The 16,958-nt window shown below is 45.6% G+C and overlaps 1 protein-coding gene across 1 annotated transcript; it reads right to left on the bottom strand.

The window, feature by feature from the left end:
- Positions 1 to 5,282: 5,282 nt before the first annotated feature.
- LOC143484603 (uncharacterized) lies at positions 5,283 to 16,165 on the bottom strand. Its single transcript, XM_076983415.1, has 10 exons — positions 14,646 to 16,165; positions 12,676 to 12,728; positions 10,946 to 11,037; positions 10,494 to 10,612; positions 9,798 to 9,965; positions 9,195 to 9,542; positions 7,814 to 7,940; positions 6,691 to 6,749; positions 5,693 to 6,614; positions 5,283 to 5,597 (listed from the first exon to the last, which is right to left on the bottom strand). Exons 1-10 carry the CDS (start codon positions 16,163 to 16,165, stop codon positions 5,283 to 5,285), a joined length of 3,723 nt encoding a protein of 1,240 aa, XP_076839530.1.
- Between the last annotated feature and the right edge of the window lie 793 nt (positions 16,166 to 16,958).

Raw genomic sequence — 16,958 nt, 5'->3', positions numbered from 1 at the left:
CCTTTCACATAGTTGTACATGCTGGTCAGCTGCAGTACAGAACACATTGTGAATCACAGAACTGTTACACCATTTCACACTGCTGTTACATGCCACTGCTACATTGTTAAACACCACTGGTACACCATTACATAACATACTGTTACATCAGGCCTCCTCTGTCATTTACTCCAAAATATCACCACAGCTAGAGTGCACCATCAGTTTGAACTTGAATGTTTATGGTCTTAGCTGTATTTACTGTACTGTTCTTATTGATATCAGACTGAATGTCGGCCTGTGTACCTGTGATTCTTGCAGAGGGATCTTGCTCCTGCCTGGAAGTGGACGACAGGCTTTCACCACCTGTTTGACTTTTGATACAGGGAAATCATGAACTGAGGTGCTGGAAAATCCCTGGAGTAATGACACTGGCAAACTGGAAACAGAAAACACACACACTTTGAAACTTTCTCTGAGTCATACACAGACTCGCATGTTGCATGAATACCCTAAGTGTGTGTGTGTGATAACATTGATCATGATGACGATCATGATGTGTGGTGTTTGTGTGTGTGTGTGTGTGTGTGTGATTTAACTTACCTTTCCATGTTATCGGTGACACTGGCCACTGTGTGAAACAAGACCGATGCCTAGCAAAAGAAAAAACAACAAATATTTGAATATTTATTTGATTTTGTTTTTACACAAAGCCCAAGACAGCTGGAAAGCACTACATCATGTATTAGTGTAAAAGTAATTACAATAAAATAAAAATGACCCACATCTATTTAGCATGTTAGTGTATATGTTTTATACCTGCTTTTTATTCCAGGACTTTGTGCTGATCAGTGAAACATCTACAGGCCTCAGAGCCACCAGCGTCATAGTAGGGATATACGAGGCCAGGACATCTGGAACATTCTCCACTCTCTTGTCTACAGAGATAATCTACATCCAGGGGTAGAAACACTTGTAATTTCACTTTACAAGAAAAGCTTTTAAGATGTTCTGGTCTAACTAGTAGCCAGCCTTTGATTAAAAGAGTATTTTTTTCCATAAACATATAAATGTAAGGAGAGCATTACCTACTTTATTCACCCAAATTACCTAATTAATTCAGATTATTAGTTCTAATTAATTCAGATTATTAGTTCTAATTAATTCAGATTATTAGCCCTCTGTTCTTTGTAGATGTCCCAATTTATGTGTGACGATGGGGTCGTGGTGAAGGATGAGACACGAATCCCTCTTGTGGCGACAGACGTCACTTTTATTTTTAAACAGATATTGCGCAATAGCGCACGATAAACACTCATACAAGCAGCACAACGTGCAGACATAGACAACGACGAGCACAGGACACTGCGCGAGTGCACATTAAATAGACAAACCACATTAACCCCACGTAATCACGAGACGATTCACAGGTGAGACTTATTAATCACACAACAAAACCCTAACCACGTATATACACAGACGCAGACAAAGCACGTAGACAACGTTTACACACGCCCAAAAGGGAGGGGCCGGGGTCCTCAACGTGACAGACGCCCCCTCCAAGGGCACTACCCGTCCCGGGGTGCCAACAGGACCGAGTGCCCCGAACCCACGACGATGGGCGGATCCGACGCGCTCAGTCCTGCGTCTGGGAGGTGACTGCCCTTGGTGAAGCGTCCGCCACGGACCGCCTAGAACACCCTCCCTGGGAAGACGGGGGAAAAGACGGGAGACACATTAAACGGAACATTCACAAACACACACACAGGCACGTTTACACAAAGTGGCACGAGAGGGAAAAATGGGTTAGGCACACAAACGGGGAGACTAACGAACACTGGTACACAAAAACATGAAACAGGGACCCAGCTATGCGCCAGGAGGAGAGCTAGGAGGGGAGAGAGGTCGGGAGCTGCAGGCGCTGCTACAGGGGATGTTCTTCCTCCAGCCTTTGCTGCGGACCCTCCGCTGGGTGCAGCGCGGCTGGCGGACGCGCCCGGTGCAGCGCGTCTGTCGCGCGCGCCCTGTGCAGCACGACCGTCGCACGCGCCCTGTGCAGCGCGGCCGTCGTACGCGCCCTGTGCAGCGCGGCTGTCGTACGCGCCCTGTACAGCGCGGCTGTCGTACGCGCCCTGTGGGCCGCAAGGGAGCTCCTCCTCTGTGTCCATCTCCTCCTCTGTGCCCCGGCTCCACTCCATGGACTGCTCCGGGCTGCCACCCCGGGAGCAGTCCATTGCACTTTCGCCGGAGCGGTCGGAGGATGGACACTTCACCGAACCCCCTTTCCTAGTCCCGACTGCTCTCTCAGAGGGAAGCGGACTCTCCTCCTCTCCCTCCAAATCGGAGCCTTCCTCCTCCTCCCCGTCTTCCTCTACGGTGGGAGAGAGACCTACGGGCGGAGGAAGGTAGTCCTCCTCCTCAAACTCCTCCTCCTCCTCGCCGTAGTCCTCGGGAACCGCGTCGCATACCGAGGGGGGGTAGGCCTCCTCCTCCTCGCCCACATAGTCAATGGTGGAGGCGTCGTCATCCGAAGAGGGGTAGGCCTCCTCCTCCTCGCCACCATAGTCAATGGTGGAGGCGTCGCCTACCGAAGGGGAATACGCCTCCTCTTCTTCCTGCTCCTCCCCCTCAGAATCCTCCTCCCCGAATTCCACCTCCGGGGTGGACGCGATTACGCCTACCTGCAGCGGCGAGGTGGCGCGAGAAGGAGCAAGGTGTCGCTCCCTCTATATACGCACCACCCCCTCGCGGAGCATCTCCGCCAGCTCGGGGTCCTTTAGTTCGAGCCCCCGGGCTGTGGCCAGTTGGTAGGCACACACCGGGTCCTTCTCCAGCTCCTCGACCGACGGTGTGGCTTCTTGGCACGGGGGGGTGTCCTCCTCCCGCTTTCTCTGTGCCAGAGTCGACGTAGAGCCGCGGCGCGAGGGGGAGGACGAAGCGTGGTGATGTCGTTTGCTTGGGCGCTTTGCCTTCTTCTGCCGGGTGGCGTAGCCAGGCATGATCTTGGTGTCTCAGGACGGCTCGTCGTTCTGTGACGATGGGGTCGTGGTGAAGGATGAGACACGAATCCCTCTTGTGGCGACAGACGTCACTTTTATTTTTAAACAGATATTGCGCAATAGCGCACGATAAACACTCATACAAGCAGCACAACGTGCAGACATAGACAACGACGAGCACAGGACACTGCGCGAGCGCACATTAAATAGACAAACCACATTAGCCCCACGTGATCACGAGACGATTCACAGGTGAGACTTATTAATCACACAACAAAACCCTAACCACGTATATACACGGACGCAGACAAAGCACGTGGACAACGTTTACACACGCCCAAAAGGGAGGGGCCGGGGTCCTCAACGTGACATTATGAACTGTACTGCTGTACTCTCACCAAAAGAAGAAAAGCTTTACATTTTGCTTTGAATCCTAAAAAGGAATTCTTGGCCTTAAAAAAATGTTTTAGGTAAATTAATTATTTTTATTTTGCTTGTTCCACTGTATGCAGTATATGTGATAGCCAATCTTTTATCTCAATGCACTCATTCAGAACTCTCTATCCTAGATTAGTTTAATCTTAGTTGGTTGACCTACTACTGATCCACATAGACCAATCCTAACCTAGAAGACCCCAATAAAACCATCTATATAGGTTTGATTTTAATAGATTTTTCAGAAATAATTAAAATTGTTGCTTATGCAGTTGTACAACAAAAACATAGATAATATTTACACTTAAATACACAGAGGCTAACTACAAACACATGCAACATATAACATTAACAAGACGAGAGACGGGTGAAATAAATAACGCTGACGAACACGTACACACCCAGATGCATGAATATAGACTATATTGCCAAAAGTATTCGCTCTCCCATCCAAACTATTGGAATCAGATGTTCCAATCACTTCCAATGCCGCAGGTGTACAATATTAAGCACCTTGGCATGTTTGGAGCCTTCCTCTTCCAACATGACTGAGCACCAGTGCACAAAGCAAACATGGATGACAGAGTCTGATGTGGATGAACTTGACAGGCCTGCACAGAGTCCTGACCTCAACCCAATAGAACATTTTTGGGATGAATTAAAGCGGAGACAGAGAATCAGGCCTTCTTGTCCAAAATCAGTATGTGACCTCACAAATGTGCTTCTGGAAGAATGTTCAAAGATCCCCATAAACACACTCCTAAACCTTGTGGACAGCCTTCCCAGAAGAGTTTAAGCTGTTCTAGCTTCAAAGGGTGGACCAACATCATATTGAACCCTATAGATTAGAAATGGGATGTCACTTAAGCTCATATGTGAGTCAAGGAAGGTGAGTGAAGGATACTTTTGGCAGTATAGTGTATATGCACACAGAGAATGCAGGAGGAGCCAGGGCCAACGTGACCATCCTGACATGGGACTCCCTCTAACTGCAATTATGTAAGATGGTCTCACAAGATTCAGTTCTAGGTAATTTAAAAATTATTTATTAATGTTGCTTCTGCCTGCACACTTTTACACATATGGTATCTGGTGACTTTTGTACTACTGGCATCTGTACTTAGTAGTGTGTATAATGACTATTAGAAGATAATAGAATGATTATAATGAATATAATAATTAGAATAATTATATTATTATAATAGAATGACTATTCAAACTCCCTGTTGCAGTTTCATTTTTGACTGACCCTAACAACCCAAACAGTAACCCTAACCCTACATTATATGACCTGTTTTCCATTCCAAAACCAATACACAGGGCTCACAGGACTTAGGAAATTAAGTCATTAAGGCCTTGCTATGAGGAATTATGGCTTCCATCAAGACAGAGGGCCCCTGTTTATGGTCTTTGCTGTTTTGCTTGATGCATTCCTAACCATAAAGCATCACCTTTGGAATTCACTAACCGATCCAGTTATAAAAACATATTTCCCAGCAAATCAGGGTGGTGCCCTTTATAATAATTCATTATTAATCAGTATTGCTACAGTAGCTTACATTTTCTGTATTGATTGTGTGAGTGCATATTTCATGTATATTTCTGGCAGGAATGATGGTGTTCAACAGAGGTTTCAGAATGTGTGTGCGTGCATGTTCCTGCATGTATGTGTGCATACTTTCTGAACAAATGTCTCTTGCAGAATCGTTGGTGCTATCTGAATGTTGTTGATGAATGTTGGATTCTGGGATACAGTCAGAATCTGAGAGGATGGAATGCTGGACAAGGTTGCTGTGGAAACACCTCCAATGGCTGTGCCCACAGCCAGAAGGGCAGAGGCACTGTTGATCTGTCAATCAAAAAATCCTGTTAGAATATATCTCTAAGATAACCAATAGTGGTTGTTATAGAGTTGCCCTGCTCCTTGTGCAAGGAGCATGTATTGTGTATGATGCTGTACTGTACACTTACACTGAAGCCTGCACTAACAACACTCTGGATGAGGGCGTTGGCCTGACCTTGGTTCCAGCCAGTGACCTTGCTGAGAATGGGGAAAGAACTGTTTATGACAGCAGGCGGTGTGGAGCGTATCTGTCCCTCTGTCAGGAAGATGCTTAGGTTGCCAAGTGACAGGATGATGGCTTGGGTCAAAGGATGAATGTTTGCTATTTCTGCAGCTAACGCCTGTGAGGAGAACAGGATTAAAACAAGATTAAAGGAAATTCACAATGCTGGTATAGAATAAATAAAATAATGATCAGCTGACTTGAAGAAATTACCTCTGGGCTGTTTGGATTAGTGGTAAGACTAGATGATGATGGTGTGGTAGGAGTAGTGCTGGTAGTGGTAGTGGCAGTAGAGGATGTTGATGGGGTGGTGGTAGTAAATGTAGTGGAAGGAAGACTAGATGATGATGGGGTAGAGGTGGGAGTAGTGATGGTAGTGATAATATCAGCAGAGGATGTTGATGAAGTGATGGTAGTGGAAGTTATAGTAGATGACGATGGGGTGCTAGTAGTGGTAGCAGTTGTGCTGGTAGTGGTAGAATCAGTAGAGGATGTAGATGGGGTAACGGTAGTGGAAGTTGTAGAGAATGTTGGCGTGATTGTAGATGGGGTGCTGGTAGTGGTAGAATCAGTAGCGGATGTAGATGAGGTTGTGGCAGTTAAAAGAGTGGTAGATGTTGATGGGGAGCTAGTAGTGTTAGTATCAATAGAGGCTATTGATGGGGTGTTGGTAGTGGTAGGAGTTGTACTGGCAGTGGTAGAATCAGTAGAGGATGTTGATGAGGTGTTGGCAGTTGAAGGAGTGGTAGATGATGACGGGGAGATGGTAGTGGTTGCAGTTTTGATGGTAGTGGTAGTATCAGTAGGGGATGTTGACGGGTTGCTGGTAGCTGTAGCAGTTGTGCTGGTAGTTGTAGATTCACTAAAGGATGTTGATTGGGTGAAGGTAATGGAAGTTGTAGTAGAGGATGTTGTTGGTGTGATTGTAGTTGAAGGAGAAGTAGATGATGATAGGGAGCTGGTAGTGGTTGCAGTTGTGCTGGTAGTGGTAGAATCAATAGAGGATGTTGATGAGGTGGTGGCAGTTGAAGGAGTGGTAGATGATGACGGGGAGATGGTAGTGGTTGCAGTTGTGATGGTAGTGGTAGTATCAGTAGGGGATGTTGACGGGTTGCTGGTAGCCGTAGCAGTTGTGCTGGTAGTGGTAGAATCAGTAGAGGATGTTGATGGGGTGATGGTAGTGGAAGTTGTAGTAGAGGATGTTGGCATGCCTGTAGTTGAAGGAGTAGTAGATGATGATGATGGGGAGCTGGTAGTGGTTACTGTTGTGCTGGCAGTGGTAGAATCAGTAGAGGATGTAAATGAGGTTGGAGCAGTAGAAGGAGTGGTAGATGTTGATGAAGTGCTGGTAGTGGAAGGAGTTGTGCTGGTAGTGGTAAAATCAATAGAGGATGTTGATGGGTTGATGGTACTGGAAGTTGTAGTAGAGGTTGTTGTTGGCTTGATTGTACTTGAAGGAGTAGTAGATGATGATGAGGTGCTGGTATCGGTTACAGTTGTGCTGGTAGTGGTAGAATCAGAAGAGGATGTTGATAAGGTGGTGGCAGTTGAAGGAGCAGTAGATGATGATGGGGTGCTGGATGTTGGAGCAGTTGTGCTGGTAGTGGTAGAATCAGTAGAGGATGTTGATGAGGTGGTGCCAGTTGAAGGAGTGATAGATGATGATGGGGTGCTGGTAGTGGTAGTATCAGTAGAGGATGTTGATGGGGTGATGGTAGTGGAAGTTGATGTAGAGAAGGTTGATGGAGTGATTGTTGTGGAAGGAGTAGTAGAGGATGTTGATGAGGTGGTGGCAGTTAAAGGAGTGATAGATGATGATGGTGTGCTGGTAGTGGTTTCTGTTGTGCTGGTAGTGGTATAATCAGTAGAGGATGTAGATGAGGTTGTGGCAGTTAAAGGAGTGGTAGATGATGAGAAGGTGTTGGTAGTAGTCGTATCAGTAGAGGATGTTGATGGGGTGATGGTAGTGGAAGTTGATGTAGAGAAGGTTGATGGAGTGATTGTTGTGGAAGGAGTAGTAGAGGATGTTGATGAGGTGGTGGCAGTTAAAGGAGTGATAGATGATGATGGGGAGTTGGTAGTGGTTTCTGTTGTGCTGGTAGTGGTAGAATCAGTAGAGGATGTAGATGAGGTTGTGGCAGTTAAAGGAGTCGTAGATGATGACAGGGTGCTGGTAGTGGTAGTATCAATAGAGGCTGTTGATGGGGAGTTGGTAGTGGCAGGTGTTGTGCTGGCAGTGGTAGAATCAGTAGAGGATGTTGATGAGTTGGTGGCAGTTGAAGGAGTGATAGATGATGACGGGGTGCTGGTAGTGGTTGCAGTTGTGCTGGTAGTGGTAGAATCAATAGAGGATGTTGATGGGGTGATGGTAGTGGAAGTTGTAGTGGAGGATGTTGTTGGTGTGATTGTAGTTGAATGAGCAGTAGATGATGATGGGGTGCTGGTAGTTGTAGCAGTTGTGCTGGTAGTAGTTGTATCAGTAGAGGATTTTGATGTGGTGGTTGTAATGGAAGGAGAAGTAGATGATGATGGGGTTTTTGTAGTTTTTGCAGTTGTGCTGGCAGTGGTAATATCAGTAGACAATGTTGATGGGGTGATGGAAGTGGAAGTTGTAGAGGTTGCTGTTGACTTGATTGTAGTTAAAAAAGCAGTAGATGATAAAGGCATGCTGGTAGTGGAAGGAGTAGTGCTGTTAGTGGTAGAATCATTAGAGGATGTTGATGTGGTCGTTGTAGTTGAAGGAGTAGTAGATGATGATGAGGTGCTGGTATCGTTTACAGTTGTGCTGGTAGTGGTAGAATCAATAGAGGATGTTGATGGGGTGATGGTAGTGGAAGTTGTAGTGGAGGATGTTGTTGGTGTGATTGTAGTTGAATGAGCAGTAGTTGATGATGGGGTGCTGGTAGTTTTTGCAATTGTGCTGGTAGTGGTAGTATCAGTAGATGATGTTGATGGGGTGTTGGTAGTGGAAGTTGTAGAGTTTGTTGTTGGCTTGATTGTAGTTGAAGGAGCAGTAGATGATGATGGGGTGCTGGTAGTGAAAGGAGTTGTGCTGGTAGTGGTAGAATCAGTAGAAGATGTTGATGGGGTGATGGTAGTGGAAGTTGTAGAGGTTGTTGGCTTGATTGTAGTTGAAGGAGCAGTAGATGATGGGGTGATGGTAGTGGAAGTTGTAGTGTAGGATGTTGTTGGTGTGATTGTAGTTGAAGGAGAAGTAGATGATGATAGGGAGCTGGTAGTGGTTGCAGTTGTGCTGGTAGTGGTAGAATCAATAGAGGATGTTGATGAGGTGGTGGCAGTTGAAGGAGTGGTAGATGATGACGGGGAGATGGTAGTGGTTGCAGTTGTGATGGTAGTGGTAGTATCAGTAGGGGATGTTGACGGGTTGCTGGTAGCCGTAGCAGTTGTGCTGGTAGTGGTAGAATCAGTAGAGGATGTTGATGGGGTGATGGTAGTGGAAGTTGTAGTAGAGGATGTTGGCATGCCTGTAGTTGAAGGAGTAGTAGATGATGATGATGGGGAGCTGGTAGTGGTTACTGTTGTGCTGGCAGTGGTAGAGTCAGTAGAGGATGTAAATGAGGTTGGAGCAGTAGAAGGAGTGGTAGATGTTGATGAAGTGCTGGTAGTGGAAGGAGTTGTGCTGGTAGTGGTAAAATCAATAGAGGATGTTGATGGGTTGATGGTACTGGAAGTTGTAGTAGAGGTTGTTGTTGGCTTGATTGTACTTGAAGGAGTAGTAGATGATGATGAGGTGCTGGTATCGGTTACAGTTGTGCTGGTAGTGGTAGAATCAGAAGAGGATGTTGATAAGGTGGTGGCAGTTGAAGGAGCAGTAGATGATGATGGGGTGCTGGATGTTGGAGCAGTTGTGCTGGTAGTGGTAGAATCAGTAGAGGATGTTGATGGGGTGGTGCCAGTTGAAGGAGTGATAGATGATGATGGGGTGCTGGTAGTGGTAGTATCAGTAGAGGATGTTGATGGGGTGATGGTAGTGGAAGTTGATGTAGAGAAGGTTGATGGAGTGATTGTTGTGGAAGGAGTAGTAGAGGATGTTGATGAGGTGGTGGCAGTTAAAGGAGTGATAGATGATGATGGGGAGTTGGTAGTGGTTTCTGTTGTGCTGGTAGTGGTAGAATCAGTAGAGGATGTAGATGAGGTTGTGGCAGTTAAAGGAGTCGTAGATGATGACAGGGTGCTGGTAGTGGTAGTATCAATAGAGGCTGTTGATGGGGAGTTGGTAGTGGCAGGTGTTGTGCTGGCAGTGGTAGAATCAGTAGAGGATGTTGATGAGTTGGTGGCAGTTGAAGGAGTGATAGATGATGACGGGGTGCTGGTAGTGGTTGCAGTTGTGCTGGTAGTGGTAGAATCAATAGAGGATGTTGATGGGGTGATGGTAGTGGAAGTTGTAGTGGAGGATGTTGTTGGTGTGATTGTAGTTGAATGAGCAGTAGATGATGATGGGGTGCTGGTAGTTGTAGCAGTTGTGCTGGTAGTAGTTGTATCAGTAGAGGATTTTGATGTGGTGGTTGTAATGGAAGGAGAAGTAGATGATGATGGGGTTTTTGTAGTTTTTGCAGTTGTGCTGGCAGTGGTAATATCAGTAGACAATGTTGATGGGGTGATGGAAGTGGAAGTTGTAGAGGTTGCTGTTGACTTGATTGTAGTTAAAAAAGCAGTAGATGATAAAGGCATGCTGGTAGTGGAAGGAGTAGTGCTGTTAGTGGTAGAATCATTAGAGGATGTTGATGTGGTCGTTGTAGTTGAAGGAGTAGTAGATGATGATGAGGTGCTGGTATCGTTTACAGTTGTGCTGGTAGTGGTAGAATCAATAGAGGATGTTGATGGGGTGATGGTAGTGGAAGTTGTAGTGGAGGATGTTGTTGGTGTGATTGTAGTTGAATGAGCAGTAGTTGATGATGGGGTGCTGGTAGTTTTTGCAATTGTGCTGGTAGTGGTAGTATCAGTAGATGATGTTGATGGGGTGTTGGTAGTGGAAGTTGTAGAGGTTGTTGGCTTGATTGTAGTTGAAGGAGCAGTAGATGATGATGGGGTGCTGGTAGTGAAAGGAGTTGTGCTGGTAGTGGTAGAATCAGTAGAAGATGTTGATGGGGTGATGGTAGTGGAAGTTGTAGAGGTTGTTGGCTTGATTGTAGTTGAAGGAGCAGTAGATGATGGGGTGATGGTAGTGGAAGTTGTAGTGTAGGATGTTGTTGGTGTGATTGTAGTTGAAGGAGAAGTAGATGATGATAGGGAGCTGGTAGTGGTTGCAGTTGTGCTGGTAGTGGTAGAATCAATAGAGGATGTTGATGAGGTGGTGGCAGTTGAAGGAGTGGTAGATGATGACGGGGAGATGGTAGTGGTTGCAGTTGTGATGGTAGTGGTAGTATCAGTAGGGGATGTTGACGGGTTGCTGGTAGCCGTAGCAGTTGTGCTGGTAGTGGTAGAATCAGTAGAGGATGTTGATGGGGTGATGGTAGTGGAAGTTGTAGTAGAGGATGTTGGCATGCCTGTAGTTGAAGGAGTAGTAGATGATGATGATGGGGAGCTGGTAGTGGTTACTGTTGTGCTGGCAGTGGTAGAGTCAGTAGAGGATGTAAATGAGGTTGGAGCAGTAGAAGGAGTGGTAGATGTTGATGAAGTGCTGGTAGTGGAAGGAGTTGTGCTGGTAGTGGTAAAATCAATAGAGGATGTTGATGGGTTGATGGTACTGGAAGTTGTAGTAGAGGTTGTTGTTGGCTTGATTGTACTTGAAGGAGTAGTAGATGATGATGAGGTGCTGGTATCGGTTACAGTTGTGCTGGTAGTGGTAGAATCAGAAGAGGATGTTGATAAGGTGGTGGCAGTTGAAGGAGCAGTAGATGATGATGGGGTGCTGGATGTTGGAGCAGTTGTGCTGGTAGTGGTAGAATCAGTAGAGGATGTTGATGGGGTGGTGCCAGTTGAAGGAGTGATAGATGATGATGGGGTGCTGGTAGTGGTAGTATCAGTAGAGGATGTTGATGGGGTGATGGTAGTGGAAGTTGATGTAGAGAAGGTTGATGGAGTGATTGTTGTGGAAGGAGTAGTAGAGGATGTTGATGAGGTGGTGGCAGTTAAAGGAGTGATAGATGATGATGGTGTGCTGGTAGTGGTTTCTGTTGTGCTGGTAGTGGTATAATCAGTAGAGGATGTAGATGAGGTTGTAGCAGTTAAAGGAGTGGTAGATGATGAGAAGGTGTTGGTAGTAGTCGTATCAGTAGAGGATGTTGATGGGGTGATGGTAGTGGAAGTTGATGTAGAGAAGGTTGATGGAGTGATTGTTGTGGAAGGAGTAGTAGAGGATGTTGATGAGGTGGTGGCAGTTAAAGGAGTGATAGATGATGATGGGGAGTTGGTAGTGGTTTCTGTTGTGCTGGTAGTGGTAGAATTAGTAGAGGATGTAGATGAGGTTGTGGCAGTTAAAGGAGTCGTAGATGATGACAGGGTGCTGGTAGTGGTAGTATCAATAGAGGCTGTTGATGGGGAGTTGGTAGTGGCAGGTGTTGTGCTGGCAGTGGTAGAATCAGTAGAGGATGTTGATGAGTTGGTGGCAGTTGAAGGAGTGATAGATGATGACGGGGTGCTGGTAGTGGTTGCAGTTGTGCTGGTAGTGGTAGAATCAATAGAGGATGTTGATGGGGTGATGGTAGTGGAAGTTGTAGTGGAGGATGTTGTTGGTGTGATTGTAGTTGAATGAGCAGTAGATGATGATGGGGTGCTGGTAGTTGTAGCAGTTGTGCTGGTAGTAGTTGTATCAGTAGAGGATTTTGATGTGGTGGTTGTAATGGAAGGAGAAGTAGATGATGATGGGGTTTTTGTAGTTTTTGCAGTTGTGCTGGCAGTGGTAATATCAGTAGACAATGTTGATGGGGTGATGGAAGTGGAAGTTGTAGAGGTTGCTGTTGACTTGATTGTAGTTAAAAAAGCAGTAGATGATAAAGGCATGCTGGTAGTGGAAGGAGTAGTGCTGTTAGTGGTAGAATCATTAGAGGATGTTGATGTGGTCGTTGTAGTTGAAGGAGTAGTAGATGATGATGAGGTGCTGGTATCGTTTACAGTTGTGCTGGTAGTGGTAGAATCAATAGAGGATGTTGATGGGGTGATGGTAGTGGAAGTTGTAGTGGAGGATGTTGTTGGTGTGATTGTAGTTGAATGAGCAGTAGTTGATGATGGGGTGCTGGTAATTTTTGCAATTGTGCTGGTAGTGGTAGTATCAGTAGATGATGTTGATGGGGTGTTGGTAGTGGAAGTTGTAGAGTTTGTTGTTGGCTTGATTGTAGTTGAAGGAGCAGTAGATGATGATGGGGTGCTGGTAGTAGAAGAAGTTGTGCTGCTAGTGGTAATATCATTAGACAATGTTGATGGGGTGATGGAAGTGGAAGTTGTAGAGGTTGTTGTTGGCTTGATTGTAGTTGAAGAAGCAGTAGATGATGAAGGGATGCTGGTAGTGGAAGGAGTTGTGCTGGTAGCGGTAGAATCAGAAGAGGATGTTGATGTGGTTGTTGTAGTAGAAGGAGTAGTAGATGATGATGGGGTGCTGGTAGTGGAAGAAGTTGTGCTGGTAGTGGTAGAATCAGTAGAGGATATTGATGGGGTGTTGGTAGTGGAAGTTGTAGTGGATGATGTTGGTGTGATTGTAGTTGAATGAGTAGTAGAAGATGATGGGGTGCTGGTAGGTTTTGCAGTTGTGCTGGTAGTGGTAATATCAGTAGACAATGTTGATGGGGTGATGGAAGTGGAAGTTGTAGAGGTTGTTGTTGGCTTGATTGTAGTTGAAGAAGCAGTAGATGATGAAGGCATGCTGGTAGTGGAAGGAATTGTGCTGGTAGTGGTGGTATCAGAAGATGATGTTGATGTGGTCGTTGTAGTGGAAGGAGTAGTAGATGATGATGGGGTGATGGTAGTGGAAGAAGTTGTGCTGGTAGTGGTAGAATCAGTAGACGATGTTGATGGGGTGATGGTAGTGGAAGTTTGAGAGGTTGCTGGCTTGATTGTAGTTGAAGGAGCAGTAGATGATGATGGGGTGCTGGTAGTAGAAGAAGTTGTGCTGCTAGTGGTAATATCATTAGACAATGTTGATGGTGTGATGGAAGTGGAAGTTGTAGAGGTTGTTGTTGGCTTGATTGTAGTTGAAGAAGCAGTAGATGATGAAGGGATGCTGGTAGTGGAAGGAGTTGTGCTGGTAGCGGTAGAATCAGAAGAGGATGTTGATGTGGTTGTTGTAGTAGAAGGAGTAGTAGATGATGATGGGGTGCTGGTAGTGGAAGAAGTTGTGCTGGTAGTGGTAGAATCAGTAGAGGATATTGATGGGGTGTTGGTAGTGGAAGTTGTAGTGGATGATGTTGGTGTGATTGTAGTTGAATGAGTAGTAGAAGATGATGGGGTGCTGGTAGGTTTTGCAGTTGTGCTGGTAGTGGTAATATCAGTAGACAATGTTGATGGGGTGATGGAAGTGGAAGTTGTAGAGGTTGTTGTTGGCTTGATTGTAGTTGAAGAAGCAGTAGATGATGAAGGCATGCTGGTAGTGGAAGGAATTGTGCTGGTAGTGGTGGTATCAGAAGATGATGTTGATGTGGTCGTTGTAGTGGAAGGAGTAGTAGATGATGATGGGGTGATGGTAGTGGAAGAAGTTGTGCTGGTAGTGGTAGAATCAGTAGACGATGTTGATGGGGTGATGGTAGTGGAAGTTTGAGAGGTTGCTGGCTTGATTGTAGTTGAAGGAGCAGTAGATGATGATGGGGTGCTGGTAGTAGAAGAAGTTGTGCTGCTAGTGGTAATATCATTAGACAATGTTGATGGTGTGATGGAAGTGGAAGTTGTAGAGGTTGTTGTTGGCTTGATTGTAGTTGAAGAAGCAGTAGATGATGAAGGGATGCTGGTAGTGGAAGGAGTTGTGCTGGTAGCGGTAGAATCAGAAGAGGATGTTGATGTGGTTGTTGTAGTAGAAGGAGTAGTAGATGATGATGGGGTGCTGGTAGTGGAAGAAGTTGTGCTGGTAGTGGTAGAATCAGTAGAGGATATTGATGGGGTGTTGGTAGTGGAAGTTGTAGTGGATGATGTTGGTGTGATTGTAGTTGAATGAGTAGTAGAAGATGATGGGGTGCTGGTAGGTTTTGCAGTTGTGCTGGTAGTGGTAATATCAGTAGACAATGTTGATGGGGTGATGGAAGTGGAAGTTGTAGAGGTTGTTGTTGGCTTGATTGTAGTTGAAGAAGCAGTAGATGATGAAGGCATGCTGGTAGTGGAAGGAATTGTGCTGGTAGTGGTGGTATCAGAAGATGATGTTGATGTGGTCGTTGTAGTGGAAGGAGTAGTAGATGATGATGGGGTGATGGTAGTGGAAGAAGTTGTGCTGGTAGTGGTAGAATCAGTAGACGATGTTGATGGGGTGATGGTAGTGGAAGTTTGAGAGGTTGCTGGCTTGATTGTAGTTGAAGGAGCAGTAGATGATGATGGGGTGCTGGTAGTAGAAGAAGTTGTGCTGCTAGTGGTAATATCATTAGACAATGTTGATGGGGTGATGGAAGTGGAAGTTGTAGAGGTTGTTGTTGGCTTGATTGTAGTTGAAGAAGCAGTAGATGATGAAGGGATGCTGGTAGTGGAAGGAGTTGTGCTGGTAGCGGTAGAATCAGAAGAGGATGTTGATGTGGTTGTTGTAGTAGAAGGAGTAGTAGATGATGATGGGGTGCTGGTAGTGGAAGAAGTTGTGCTGGTAGTGGTAGAATCAGTAGAGGATATTGATGGGGTGTTGGTAGTAGAAGTTGTAGTGGATGATGTTGGTGTGATTGTAGTTGAATGAGTAGTAGAAGATGATGGGGTGCTGGTAGGTTTTGCAGTTGTGCTGGTAGTGGTAATATCAGTAGACAATGTTGATGGGGTGATGGAAGTGGAAGTTGTAGAGGTTGTTGTTGGCTTGATTGTAGTTGAAGAAGCAGTAGATGATGAAGGCATGCTGGTAGTGGAAGGAATTGTGCTGGTAGTGGTGGTATCAGAAGATGATGTTGATGTGGTCGTTGTAGTGGAAGGAGTAGTAGATGATGATGGGGTGATGGTAGTGGAAGAAGTTGTGCTGGTAGTGGTAGAATCAGTAGACGATGTTGATGGGGTGATGGTAGTGGAAGTTTGAGAGGTTGCTGGCTTGATTGTAGTTGAAGGAGCAGTAGATGATGATGGGGTGCTGGTAGTAGAAGAAGTTGTGCTGCTAGTGGTAATATCATTAGACAATGTTGATGGGGTGATGGAAGTGGAAGTTGTAGAGGTTGTTGTTGGCTTGATTGTAGTTGAAGAAGCAGTAGATGATGAAGGGATGCTGGTAGTGGAAGGAGTTGTGCTGGTAGCGATAGAATCAGAAGAGGATGTTGATGTGGTTGTTGTAGTAGAAGGAGTAGTAGATGATGATGGGGTGCTGGTAGTGGAAGAAGTTGTGCTGGTAGTGGTAGAATCAGTAGAGGATATTGATGGGGTGTTGGTAGTGGAAGTTGTAGTGGATGATGTTGGTGTGATTGTAGTTGAATGAGTAGTAGATGATGATGGGGTGCTGGTAGGTTTTGCAGTTGTGCTGGTAGTGGTAATATCAGTAGACAATGTTGATGGGGTGATTGAAGTGGAAGTTGTAGAGGTTGTTGTTGGCTTGATTGTAGTTGAAGAAGCAGTAGATGATGAAGGCATGCTGGTAGTGGAAGGAATTGTGCTGGTAGTGGTGGTATCAGAAGATGATGTTGATGTGGTCGTTGTAGTGGAAGGAGTAGTAGATGATGATGGGGTGATGGTAGTGGAAGAAGTTGTGCTGGTAGTGGTAGAATCAGTAGACGATGTTGATGGGGTGATGGTAGTGGAAGTTTGAGAGGTTGCTGGCTTGATTGTAGTTGAAGGAGCATTAGATGATGATGGGGTGCTGGTAGTAGAAGTTGTGCTGCTAGTGGTAATATCATTAGACAATGTTGATGGGGTGATGGAAGTGGAAGTTGTAGAGGTTGTTGTTGGCTTGATTGTAGTTGAAGAAGCAGTAGATGATGAAGGGATGCTGGTAGTGGAAGGAGTTGTGCTGGTAGCGGTAGAATCAGAAGAGGATGTTGATGTGGTTGTTGTAGTAGAAGGAGTAGTAGATGATGATGGGGTGCTGGTAGTGGAAGAAGTTGTGCTGGCAGTGGTAGAATCAGTAGAGGATATTGATGGGGTGTTGGTAGTGGAAGTTGTAGTGGATGATGTTGGTGTGATTGTAGTTGAATGAGTAGTAGATGATGATGGGGTGCTGGTAGGTTTTGCAGTTGTGCTGGTAGTGGTAATATCAGTAGACAATGTTGATGGGGTGATGGAAGTGGAAGTTGTAGAGGTTGTTGTTGGCTTGATTGTAGTTGAAGAAGCAGTAGATGATGAAGGCATGCTGGTAGTGGAAGGAATTGTGCTGGTAGTGGTGGTATCAGAAGATGATGTTGATGTGGTCGTTGTAGTGGAAGGAGTA

Source organism: Brachyhypopomus gauderio, chromosome 20 (assembly GCF_052324685.1).
Source record: "Brachyhypopomus gauderio isolate BG-103 chromosome 20, BGAUD_0.2, whole genome shotgun sequence".
Classification (NCBI taxonomy): domain Eukaryota; kingdom Metazoa; phylum Chordata; class Actinopteri; order Gymnotiformes; family Hypopomidae; genus Brachyhypopomus; species Brachyhypopomus gauderio.
This window is presented reverse-complemented; position numbering and strand designations above follow the sequence as displayed.

Bases quoted from the DNA above. Each gene is read 5' to 3' on its own strand.
- LOC143484603 (XM_076983415.1), bottom strand. From the start codon at position 16,165: ATGCCTTCATCATCTACTGCTTCTTCAACTACAATCAAGCCAACAACA. The intron at 12,729-14,645 runs GTCTACTGATAT...TACCAACACCCC, and splicing joins TCCATCACCCCATCAACATT to ATCAACATCATCTACTGATA. The intron at 11,038-12,675 runs GCACCCCATCAT...CCAGCACAACAG, and splicing joins CACAATTGCAAAAATTACCA to TAACCACTACCAGCTCCCCA.